The 12,520-nt window shown below is 47.4% G+C and overlaps 1 protein-coding gene across 3 annotated transcripts in view; it reads right to left on the reverse strand.

The window, feature by feature from the left end:
- Window positions 1–12,520, reverse strand: part of SPNS2 (SPNS lysolipid transporter 2, sphingosine-1-phosphate) — a 200,960-nt gene that overhangs the window by 51,160 nt on the left and 137,280 nt on the right. For all 3 annotated transcript variants that reach the window (XM_075904318.1, XM_075904317.1, XM_075904316.1), the window contains exons 4-6: window positions 8,968–9,119; window positions 6,513–6,579; window positions 106–248 (exon numbers count right to left, since the gene is read on the reverse strand). In XM_075904318.1, coding sequence (XP_075760433.1) covers window positions 106–248; window positions 6,513–6,579; window positions 8,968–9,119 — 362 coding nt within the window. The remainder of the gene's footprint in view (window positions 1–105; window positions 249–6,512; window positions 6,580–8,967; window positions 9,120–12,520) is intronic.

Below are 12,520 nucleotides of genomic sequence, written 5' to 3' on the forward strand. Positions count from 1 at the left end.
TTTCGGCTGCGTCTTGAGCGTGGCCGCAGATCACAGGGCAACTGGACAGCAAGGCCCCCTGACTCTCAGACTGGGTGTTAAAGGCCATTTCAGCGGCGCTCTTACTTCCTGATCAGCGCCTTCATGTCTCTTAGCCACGAGGTCCGAGCCTTCAGCTGCCCCCCCAGCTGCTCCACGTTGCCTCTTTTAGCAGCGGGTACGAATATCAAGATGAGTGTCCCTGTGATCATGCCCAGGAGTGGAGATACCTGGAAGAGAGGACCGGGAATCAGCACACGAAACAGCCAGTGGCTAGCCCAAAAGAAACAGATCGCATTCGTTTCATTTCATTCCTTACAGCTGGCCCGACTTATGCACCCACCGCCTCATCTGCTCCTCTCCCGCCTTTCCCCCTGGCTGTCGAGGCTCTTACTCTCTCTAGCAGCTCAGCTATGGGGATGCCTGTGATTTAGGGGGCCACGCTCTGTGTTACTGCTCTGCCCAGCTCATCTTTATTGACATTTAACCCTTCCGGAGCCAGCTAACCCCCAGGTGGGCTAGGGGACTAGCCAGTTTCTAGAGACATTTGAAAGATGTCTGGGGTGCCAGCAAGCTGAAAGGTTTTCTGGATGTTGGGAGTGAGCCTCCATTGGTTTGACCTCTCCCCTACTACATGTGCCCTGGCCCTGGTCTGGCTTTCATCTTCAGCCAAGTCCTGATTGCTCTCTGCACGGGGCATTCAAGGTGCAAAGTGGGGAAACGAGAGGCACACAAGGATTAGGTCTCCTGACTTCCAGTCCACCACTCCAGTGACTAGGGAAGATTTGCATCGTCCAAAGGATCTCAGGGTGTGTCTAGACTACACCTCTCTGTCGACAGATATAGATTAGGCACTTCGAAAATGAAAATGAAGCTGGGATTTAAATATTCCGTGCTTCGTTTGCATAAACATGGCTGCCGCTTTTTTCCGAAACAGCACTTTTTTGAAAAAAAAACAAAAACAAAAACAAAAAACAGCAGTCTAGACGTGGATCTTTCGAAAAATAAACCCTTTTCTGAAAGATCACTTATCCCTCATAAAATGAGATGTACAGGGTCTTTCGAAAAAGGGTTTATTTTTCAAAAGATCCGTGTCTAGGCTGCTGTTTTTTTCCGAAAAAGCTCTCTTTCAAAAAAAAAAAAAGCGGCAGCCACGTTTATGCAAATGAAGCACGGGATATTTAAATCCCGGCTTCACTTTCATTTTCGATGTGCCTAATCTACATCTCCCTGTCGACAGAGAGGTGTAGTCTAGACAGAGCCTCAGAGGGCTTCACAGGCTATAAAAACTGAACCAGGTATTTACTACTGACATTCAGTCTATATGAGGATGAAACACAGCCGGGGGGGTCGACAGCCTGCACGGGTCCCTGGACAACGCGGGGGCGTGGCTCCATGCTCCCAGAAGGGGCGGGGCCTCAGGTGGAAGCAGCTAGTGCATCTAACCATCTGAGCTGCCCGGAGTGCAGCATCCTCTCCTCCCTCCCCCCCCCCCCCGCCGTGTGAATCGCCGGGCCCTAGGGCAACTGCCCCCTTTTCCCTCCTGTGAGTAGGTCTGAACACAGTGCTGTGACACGGGCCACTGGGACACGCTGTGTATCTCTGCCTTGCCTGCGGCATCGAGTTGCCCCGTTGGGGCGATGAACTCGGGCTAGCAGGGTGCACGCTAGCGCTGGAGAAACAGCTGCGTGCACAGTGCTCTGAAGCTGTAGCACAGGCTGTCAAGCTTCGGGTCGGCTTCAGAAGCGAAGCTGCAGCCAGAGAAGCAGCCACATCGTGCTGCTTCCACAGCTATTCTTAGCGCTCTCGTGCAAACCCCGCTAGCCCTGGTTTGTCACCCCACGCTGGGAGGGGCACAGGTAAAAAGCCCTTCGGTCGGTGCAGTTTTTACCTACAAGTTCTGTGTGAGCCAAAGGAACTGTAGGCCCCAGGCTGAACACGGGCGCCTCAGAGTACCTAGCCTACACGTGCACTACAAAACTTGCAGGCCCAGGCCTGTTGCAAAGAGGAAACCTAAAATATTTCAAGACAGGAAACTAAGGAAAATGCGTCATTCAGCTGCAATGTCAGGAGGAACTTATGGCTTGCAGACGGTAAGTAACTGAGCTGAAATTTGGCTAGCATACAATGCCTTTAACTCCGCCAGGGGATCTTAAAGGACCCCACGTTTTCCTGACTTCTGTTTTATTTATCTGAAAGACCAGCTCCTTCAGCAACACGGCATCCTCTGGCACGCTACTGGAGCACTGGAATTACTGCTGAATCATGGAGAAATTGCCACGTGCAAAGCACCACGACAAGCACTCTGGTTCTTTCTCTGAGGTCCCCCATCCACATAAGGATTAGCCTGATCCTGCCTATATTAGGAGATATGGTGAGACTGCAAGAGGTGACACAGTAAAGCAACACACCGAGGAAATATGCAATTACGTTACGCTACTTCTTTGGAGGATAGGGACATAATTCAAAATGACCTTAGTAAGTTAGAGAAATGGTCAGAGGTAAACAGGATGAAGTTTAATAAAGAGAAATGCAAAGTGCTCCACTTAGGAAGGAACAATCAGTTCCATACATACAAGATGGGAAGCGACTGTCTAGGAAGGAGCATGGCGGAAAGGGATCTAGGGTTCATAGTGGACCACAAGTTGAATAGGAGTCAACAGTGTGATGCTGTTGCAAAAAAAGCAAATATGATTCTAGGTTGTATCAACAGGTGTGTTGCAAGCAAAACTTGTGAAGTCATTCTGCCGCTCTACTCTGCACTAGTTAGGCCTCAGCTGGAGTACTGTGTCCAGTTCTGGGCGCCACATTTCAAGAAAGATGTGGAGAAATTGGAAAGGGTACAGAGAAGAGCGACAAGAATGATTAAAGGTCTAGAGAACATGACCTATGAAGCCAGGCTTCATGAACTGGGCTTGTTTAGTTTGGAAAAAAGAAGATTAAGGGGGGACATGATAGCGGTTTTCAAATATCTAAAAGGGTGTCACAAGGAGGAAGGCGAAAATTTGTTCCTCTTGGTTTCTGAGGACAGGACAAGGAGTAATGGGCTTAAAGTGCAGCAGGGGAGGTTTAGATTGGACATTAGGAAAAAATTCCTAACTGTCAGGGTGGTCAAATATTGGAATAAATTGCCAAGGGAGGTGGTGGAATCTCCCTCTCTGGAGATATTTAAGAACAGGTTAGATAGACATCTGTCAGGGATGGTGTAGACGGAGCTTGGTCCTGCCTTGAGGGCGGGGGGCTGGACTCGATGACCTCTTGAGGTCCCTTCCAGTCCTATGATTCTATGATTCTATGATAAGGGGACATTTAAGAAACTTAACGTGAATGAATTTAAGGTGTGAACTTAAGGTGGGTTAGTTAAACCACATTAGACCCCTTTCCTGTTCAGAATGAAAGTGGTCTTCATTCAATGTAGTTTAATTAACTGGTGAGGGGTTTAATGAGGTTTAACTAATGCATTTTAAATTCACACTTTTAGTACATTTGAATTAACTTGCCTAAGTGTCTCCATGTAGACAAGACTAAAGGGAGACCATCCCCTCCTGACAGTTTCCTTATGTTTTGTACAGTCAGGTTATTACAGGCGGTTTATTTTGACGTCTGTATAGAACATGATGTAGGGAGGGAGCCTGGATCTACAAGCACAGCAGCCCAGAAAGACTCGTCAGAACCAAAAGTGGAGATTTCACTTTAAGAGAAAGGAGCTAACGGTGACTTCCTGTCTCAAACAAGACCATTAACCTTTCAGGGCAAGGTTTCTCAGCCTGCAGGTTGCAACTCAAACTTGGGTCTCCAAGATGTCACGTGGGAGGCCGGGGCGAAGCGAGCTGCATCTCACAGTCTCCCGGCAGTGACAGCTCCTGACCCGCAGGGCTGACTGGTCTCAGCTTCCCTCTCTGGACTTTGTGACTTGGCTGCAGGGTTGCAGTACAGGTCAGTTTTGGCCCAGTCACCCCTCTGTCATGGGCCAAATTTGTGGGAATGACCTTGTGGCACTATGCACCGGATCGCAACACCACTCATGCATGGGGTTGCCAGATACTTTCACAAAATATACCAAACATGGCAGGAAAAAAATTGGTGGAGCAAAAAAATAAAAAAGGGAGGGGGGGGACCAAAGTTGTTGAGTTGCTGTACCTTTAAATCCCCACGCTCCCCCACATTCCCCCCACACCCCAGCCAGATGCAGCAGGGGAAGAATGTCCCAGGTGGCCTTCGGTCTGAGAAAAACAGAAAATATCAGACATTTTTCTTGTCCAGTATTTTCTGTTTTTTTCACCAGACAGAGGCCGCAAATACCAGATTGTCCAGGCCAATACTGGACACCTGGCAACCCTATTCACGCACATTTGGCCTGGCTGGCTTCCTGAGAAGGCATCTGGCCAAACCCGAGTAGCGCTGTGATCCCAGAAGTTGCAATGCCTGGAAGGGTGAGCCAGACCCAGCTCACCCCACAGGACAGCAGCCACCGCTCTGGTATATACATGTGCACAATTTTACTATTTATACATTAATGTGCGCACTGTACCCCATGGGGACAAAATATTTCCTAAGCCAGATGTGTTGGGCACTAAAGCTATGGACTGCGTCATGCCATGAAGGTTTACAGTGGGGTCCTGATCCCAAAGGTTAAGAACCGTAGCCTTAGGGTGCCATGCACTCCTGTGCACTTGGCCAGCATGATACCTCTGCAGCACATCAGTCTCAGTTATGCCCCACTGGCTGAGGGCATGTCTAGACTACATGCCTCTGGTGACAGAGGCATGTAGATTAGGCTACCAGGCATAGGGAAATGAAGCCGCGATTTAAATAATCGCGGCTTCATTTAAATTTAAGTGGCTGCCGCGCTCTGCCGACCAGCTGATGATCAGCTGTTTGTCGGCAGGTCAGGGCAGTCTAGATGCGCCGCGGTCAACAAGGAAGCCTTTGTCGACCAGCGCAGGTATGCCTCGTGAAACCAGATTTACCTGCGGCGGTCGACAAAGGCTTCCTTGTCAACCGCAGTGCATCTAGACTGCCCCGATCTGCCAACAAACAGCTGATCATCAGCTGGTCGGCAGAGCATGGCAGCCATTTACATTTAAATGAAGCCGCGATTATTTAAATCGCGGCTTCATTTCCCTATGCCGGATAGCCTAATCTACATGCCTCTGTTGCCAGAGGCATGTAGTCTAGACATGCCCTGAGTGAGGGGCGTAAGCCGAGCGCTGCTCCTGGGCTCAGAAGCCAGTCCACCCTCAAAGCATTCCTGCCGGTAGGTGAAGTAGCCAATTTTCTGGTCTGAAACTGTAGGTCATTCAATTTGATTCTTTTCATTGTGGCATCCTGGCTGGCATCTGCTCTCACTCAGCTAGCTGCTGACGGGCAATTCCCGGTGACTTTGCTGGCTTCGCGTCTCGTTTCCAGCCGCCAAAAAGTGCCGTTTGTTTGAGGAAGGGAATCCATGTATTTCAGCACCTGCTGTTATAAACTGCACTGGCACAAGCTTCATGCCATTAATTGCCTTCACAAACTGCCAGCCCTGAGGGAGCGTCTCACTCAACCCCGTGCTGGCCAGACTGTCAAAGGCCAGAAAGCAGGTTTGCCGGGCTATTTCCTGCCAGCTCTTTCAAGGTATCCTTGCGTGTGGCTGCGTTTGTGTGTGTGTGGTGTATTATCTTTTCAACACATTTATCAAGGTCCCTGGAGGATAAAACAGAAGGAAACGGAGAGTCTGTGGGCAGAAAAACAAGCGGAAACTGGAACAAAGTGTTTTTTCCTCAAAGCAGGAAACCATCCTGGCAGAGTTTCTTCATAGCAAGGGGACTGAAAGGCTACAGATTTCAGGTTGCTGCCTCCCCTTCCCAGCCCATCAAGAAACCAATGTCGACTGATAATGAAGTGATTGGAAATCTGCTATTCCCAGGGAGGGAAACATGCCCAAAAACCAACAAGCTCGGTTCCCTTTTTATTCAGGAGCAGGATAGGTTTAATGGCCTATATGCTGAATATCTGTACATGCATCTGTCCAGTGCTCCTGGGTTTTTTATCATCCCCTGCCTAGCAGTCTTCTTTTGCCTTTAACCTCAACCTGTTAAATAGTGTTCCGTCTCAAGATGGTGCTTCTCATGGATCACTCAAGATAGAGTAAAACACAGTGGGGGCAGTACCATCGTCTTCTGAAACGGGAAAAAGACTGTGTCAATGGCCTGTGCTTACTGGAGTGGGTAGGAAATTTCCAACAGTTGCAATACCGTTGGCGGAGGGAGGGGGAAAGGTGGAAATTTAACCCACCCACAAACCTGCAAAAATATCGTCCACTTTTGGAAAATGTTGAAGAAAATTTCAGCCAAATATCTGATTTCAAAATTTTTGACTAGCTGAAGAGCTGGAAATTTTGAGGAAGTTTTCATGAAATTGACACCCTATTTGCTAGCCAGCTCTAATGTTCGCATGCATGAGTTCATGAGGGATATTTTAGCAGACTTATTGAAGATGAGACAGATGCTTACCCGCAATGCCCAGTGCCAGTCTCCTGCTACCTGCTTCACACTTGATCCCGTGATGTATCCCAAACCACTGCAAAAGGTACCAAGAGGGGAGACAGTTTTAATAAAGAGCTATAGGTGCAGCTGTTCCCAGAGAGCATGAACGTAGACAGAACAGACTTGTGGTCAGTTGCTGTTTCTGAAAGTTCCCTTTTCCTGTAAAGAGACAAATACGCATCACTGAAAGCAGAAAAAATGGAGCATGTGTAACTTCCAAGAGCATGATGGGTCCAAATAGCCAACAGTTTGGTGGAAAGTTAGCTACTGATCTGAACTGCACGGCCGACCCATTCAAATTCCAGCGCCCTAATCTCTGCAGTGAGCTAAACATGCATGTTTTGTAAGCCAGATCTAGAATTACTAAGAGTTGTCATGTTTGTACAGCACCAAACCATGGGAATGCCCTGTTAATTGAACAGCAGTTGGTCCCCAATATGTATCAAGAGACTGTTTTGCATACGGTCATACCAAAAATCTCACAAGCAGCACACAAGGCTGAAGGGTGAGCGCAATATACCTGCCAGGAGGTTAGAGAAGCCAATAGACTTTCAACCACGGATCAGAGCATTGCAATGAGCAGGCACAAAATCCATCTTTCAGCATTCATTGCAGAAGCTGCCGTGACTAAAGTTGCCAGAGTCGTTCCAGGGTGGATTAATGTTGCCAAACATGTTTCTTGTAAAGCCTTCTATGCCGTGCAGAGTTACCATCAATAACATTCTGGCACCGAGCCATTCACAGACATGGCTCTACAATCAAACCACAGGTCCCAATTCCATAAGACTTTGGGAAAAAACAGGCCCAGAGCCAAAATAAGCGACAGGGGCCCATTTCTAGCCATTTGCCATTTCCAGGCATGTCTATCTTTGGAAGGAATTGATTTGCTGCCAACCATTGCTCAGCTCAATTCTCTACTTAAGTGTTCAGTTTCCTAGGACTGTTTGGAAAAAGTTGTTTCCATTAGCGAAGGTCCGGCCATTTCTTCTTCCTGAAGAGCAAAGGAATGTTTTCAAGCTGTGTCTTAAAGTTACTGCCATAAATTCTATCAGGCTTATCAGCCTCTCCATCTAGATGTTTTTCACTGCAATGGTGGAATTAACTGCTGTCCAGGTTTTCCCTTTCTGGAAATCAACTCCGGGGGCCGCTTCTCCAGAGGAAGTCATCTGCCTCTGGGAACCGGGATCTGCACTGTGTAAGCCCACCCTGTCTACAACCTCACAATGCAGGGCCAACCATTGTGAAAAACACAGGATCCCTCTAGTCCCAACAATCAGACACTGCACGGGGCTGATAAGGAATCTCAACTGAAAGAAAGTGCCAGGGGAAATAATTACTCAAAGCCTGAGTCTGGCTGTTATATTAATCAGGAGACTATGGGCTGCACAGTCCTCAACTCCTTTGCATACGTTTCAGTGTGAATGCTCATGCCCGCAGCTCTCTTCAGCCTTGTCTACATTAGACAAATTCCCCACTGGTGCAGCTGCAATGATGGGAGTATTAAAGACTGGCTACTTTGCCTAGAACCTCTGGGTCCTCCAGGCTATTTCAGCAGATTCAAAATGGTTAGAGTGTGAGTGGGAGCTAAGGAATGCCTTGAGAAGGCCAAAACTTCAAAAGCTACATTGTGCCTCTGACCTGAACTCCCCAATATTCACATTCCTTCTGTAGATGTGTCTGCACTTGCACTTTGAAAGTTTAGTGCTTAATACCTTAACCTGATTGCTCTTCTAGAGCAGTGTTTCTCAACCAGTGAAGTGATACGAGTACCCTCAGGGGTACTCAAGAAAAGTCTGAGGGGTACATCAACACAACTGGAATTTGAAGAAAACTGAATGTTTGTTTTAAGTTTTACAGCGCTTTATTATTTTTGTACTTTTTACACCCAAAAGTTTCATCACCCGCCCAGCTATGATTAAGTTGTTTAAATAAATGTGTTGCAATGGTAGAAAAAAATGTGTGTCTGAAAACTAGGTACTGGGAGTATACGGGGTACTTTATTAAAAAAAAGGTTGAGAAACACTGTTCTGGAGTTCATGGTAACTTGGAGGAACTTGACTCAAAAGGACACGCACCTCAAATGAGTAAAAGCAACTAAGAGAACAGGTGTAGCATTATTCATCCGTTGTACAAGTAATATTGCTATTATTCCAAAAGAGTGGTTATTTTCTGTTTTCATGCAGCTTGGTTAATTAGTAATACCTCACATTTATTCCACAGATGGCTCTTAAACGCAGTTACACGTGACTCAGTGGCAAAACTGGTACCAGAACCCATTTCTTCTGACTAAGCAGCCCCCTACTCTAATCATTAACCCACAAACTTTTTCCCTACAAAACAATCCAAAGCTAAGAAATTGCGTCTATCTTGTCAGCTGCTTAGGTGGTATGCAAACTCAAGAGAACAGCAGTGGACTGGTTACCTGCCAAGAGGGATTGCGAAGTAGAAAACAGACAGCATGAGGGTTCTGGTGTTTTTGGTGAAAAGGTCTCCTATGATGGTGGGAGCAATGGTAGAATAACTGGCTTCACCGATGCCGACCAAACCTCGTGAGAGGACGAGGAGCCAGAAATACTGAAGGAAGAAATAAGAATACATTAATCAGTCTTCAAAACGGTCAGTAATGAAACACTCTTCCCACTGTTACTTATGTTTGCACTGCTGGGGAAAATGCAGCTAATGAGGCTAAAGAATAGGAATCAGGAGAGTCTCATTTCACTCTCAGAAAGAGATCAACCATAGGAGGTTTATGGGTCCAGACAGATCACCCTTATCAGAAGATTTGTGGGGGGCTGAGCTGATGACAACTCATATTTGGGTCTCAAAGAATGAGCATAAACTCTCTTTACCAGAGTTGTCACAGCGTACTGCGTTGAAAGGTCAATACTGGTGCAACTTTTCAGGCCCTTCAAAGGGCAGGGAAGATCCAAACCCAAACAACCTGGAATTTCGTGACGTGCGAGATCCCTCCCTGGATCAGAACGTTTCTGTTTTGGGCTGACTTGTAATTCAGGCAATGGACGGGCTGAGCAGGTGATTCTGAGATTATACAGTAGGGGGCAGGACGGCGGAAGACGTGCAGAGGAAGGATTTTCAGAAGCTCTCAGTGACGGTCTAGCGCAGTGATTCTCAACTCGTTTCAGTCCACAGACCACCAGGCCAATCAAAACATTTTTGTAGATTTTGGACAATGTTCCTGTGGACCACCAAAAAAGTCACCATGGACCACCAGTTGAGAACCGCAGGTCTAGGGGCAAGTCTACATGTGACATTTGAACACTCCTTGCAGCAGCACCGCTGCACAGAGGCCATTGTGTCGCTATGGTGTTTAAGTGAAGACACTCCTATGCTGATGAGAGAGCTTCTCCTGTTGGCCTCATTCATCCACCTCTATATGAACAAGAGAAGCTCCCCCACCAACATAGCACCATCTGTAGAGGGGGTTAGGTTGGCATAACTACATCACTTAAGAGACAGAGGATTTTCCCCACGCCTGAGCGACTCAGCGTGCATCTACACTGCACTGTTATTTTGAGATAACTAGCGTTACTTTGAAATAACAATGTGAGCACCTACACAGCCATTATTACAAATAATTTTGAAATAATGGGCAGCTTATTCTGAAATCTGTAAACCTCATTCCACGAGGAATAACGCCTATTCCGAAATAGCTATTTTGAAATAAGGCCTGTGTAGACGCTCCACTGCTGCTATTTCGAAATAGCCCCTCACCAGGGCCATTCTAAGTTATTCCTCCCCAGTGCCTCTAAATCGAGATAGCGCATCCATATTAGGGAAGTCTGCCTCGGACTAATTTTGAGGCTTCCCTGCAGTGTAGATGTGCTATTTTGAAATAAGCTATTTCGGAATAACTACTCCAGAATGGCTTATTCTAAAATAGCTGTGCAGTGCAGATGTACCCTTTAGTTATAAGTAGGGTTGCCAGGTGTCCAGTATTCTACCGGACAGTTGGGTTTTTGCGCCCTCTGTCTGGTAAAAAAATTCAGAAAATACTAGACATGTGCAATGTCCAGTATTTTCTGGTTGGGCGCCAGACAGAAGCCTGGCGGGGGCGGGGGGAGTGGCTGGGAGGCGGGGCCACGATTGGCACTGGGAGCCTGTGGTAGTGTGCAAAAACCTGGTGGGGGCAGAGGGAGTGGCAGGGAGGCGGGGCCGCGATCGGCACTGGGACCCTGTGGTAGTGTGCAAAAGCTTGGCGGGGGCGGAGGGAGTGTCTGGGACTCCCAGCCACTCCCCCTGCCTGGCTTCTGCACAAAACCACAGGCTCCCAGCGCCAATCGTGGCCCCAACTCCCAGCTGGGAGCCCGTGGTTGCGTGTAGAAGCTGGGCAGAGTCCCAGCCATTCCCCCCGCCCCCGCAAGGCGTTTTTTTTTTTTGCTCAACACATTTTTAGCCCGTGCATTCGGTATTTTTTGGGAGACCATCTGGCAACCCTAGTTATAAGGATATAGCTCTGTAGTGTAGACCTTGCCTAACTTTGCTCTCATTGAACTCAATAGCAGCAGAGTTTAGCCAGTACTGAATACGTCTGAAAAAATCTCACCTCATATGTTATAGTAAAACCAATGGCCAAACAAACCATGACAAACTTACAGAATTAAGGCTTTACTGACACCAGATGAGAGTGGCCCAGAGAGCACTGGTCTACTTATATTATAAAGCAGCCAGTTGCTGCTTATCACTAAGGATTCAGGGACAGCCCAGACAATTGTACATACAGGCAGTCCCCGGGTTACGTACAAGATAGGGACTGTAGGTCTGTTCTTAAGTTGAATTTGTATGTAAGTCGGAACTGGCACATATTGTAGGGGAAACTCTAGCCAAACATTTCTCCAGAGCTCAGTTTTATTCTCCCACACCTCACTTCCCTCAGTCCTTTATTCTCAAGCTGAGGTGTCTGCTGAGAAAAGCCGCTCCGCGTCTCCCTGGTCTGCTGGGGGGAAGCAGCTAGTGCGGGGTTGCCTCACCCCGTTTGTAAGTAGGGATCCGATGTAAGTCGGATCCATGTAACCCGGGGACTGCCTGTATTGGCTGTGTCTACACTGGCCACTTATTCCGGAAAAGCAGCCGCTTTTCCGGAATAACTTGCCAGCTGTCTACACTGGCCGCTTGCTTTTCCAGAAAAGCAATTATGATCTAATGTAAAATCGTCATTGTTTTTCCGGAAAAACTATGCTGCTCCCGTTCGGGCAAAAGTCCTTTTCTGGAAAAACTGTTCCGGAAAAGGGCCAGTGTAGACAGCCCAGCAGAATGACGATCGGGGCTTTTTTGCGGAAAAGCGCGTCAGCATTGGCACGGACGCTTTTCTGGAAAAAGTGCTTTTCCGGAAAAGCATCCTGCCAATGTAGACGCGCTTTTTCCAAAAATACTTATAACGGAAAACTGTTCCGTTTTAAGCATTTCCGGAAAAGGGTGCCAATGTAGATGTAGCCATTGTGTGAACGTAAAGCCAGTTACAGAAATAACAGAAAGAAGTGCACTGTCTGTAAGAGCTGGAAGTGTGCAGACACTGAACACAGACCAGAATATGTTAGAACAACATGAGATGCAACAAATGGAAATCTAATACAAGCCAGCATGGAAGAGGAAAAGGAATTTTCCACAGATGTCTGGGAAGGTATTTCCTGATAGTGGTGCCCCTCAGATCTGACAATAATATTACAGGTTGAGCCTCTCTGGTCTGGCAACATCCGTGGTCTGGCATGATTTTAGTGAGCCGAATGTCCACTTATCATGGGTGTGCCCAAGTTTCCCACAGCCCCATAAAGTTTGCTTACAGCTACCAGTACTGACTCTCAGTGTTCTATGTGGTTATTTAACTCTAATTTACCCTTGAATGTCTTCTAAGAGCCCAGTAAGCAGTGGAAGTGTTGGTAATGCTGCTAGACTATATTGACCGTCTACGGTTTGGCAAATTCTCTGATTCGGCACTGGTCAGGTCCCGAGGGTGCTGG

The sequence above is a fragment of the Pelodiscus sinensis genome, chromosome 21 (assembly GCF_049634645.1).
Source record: "Pelodiscus sinensis isolate JC-2024 chromosome 21, ASM4963464v1, whole genome shotgun sequence".
In the NCBI taxonomy this organism is placed as follows: Eukaryota; Metazoa; Chordata; order Testudines; family Trionychidae; genus Pelodiscus; species Pelodiscus sinensis.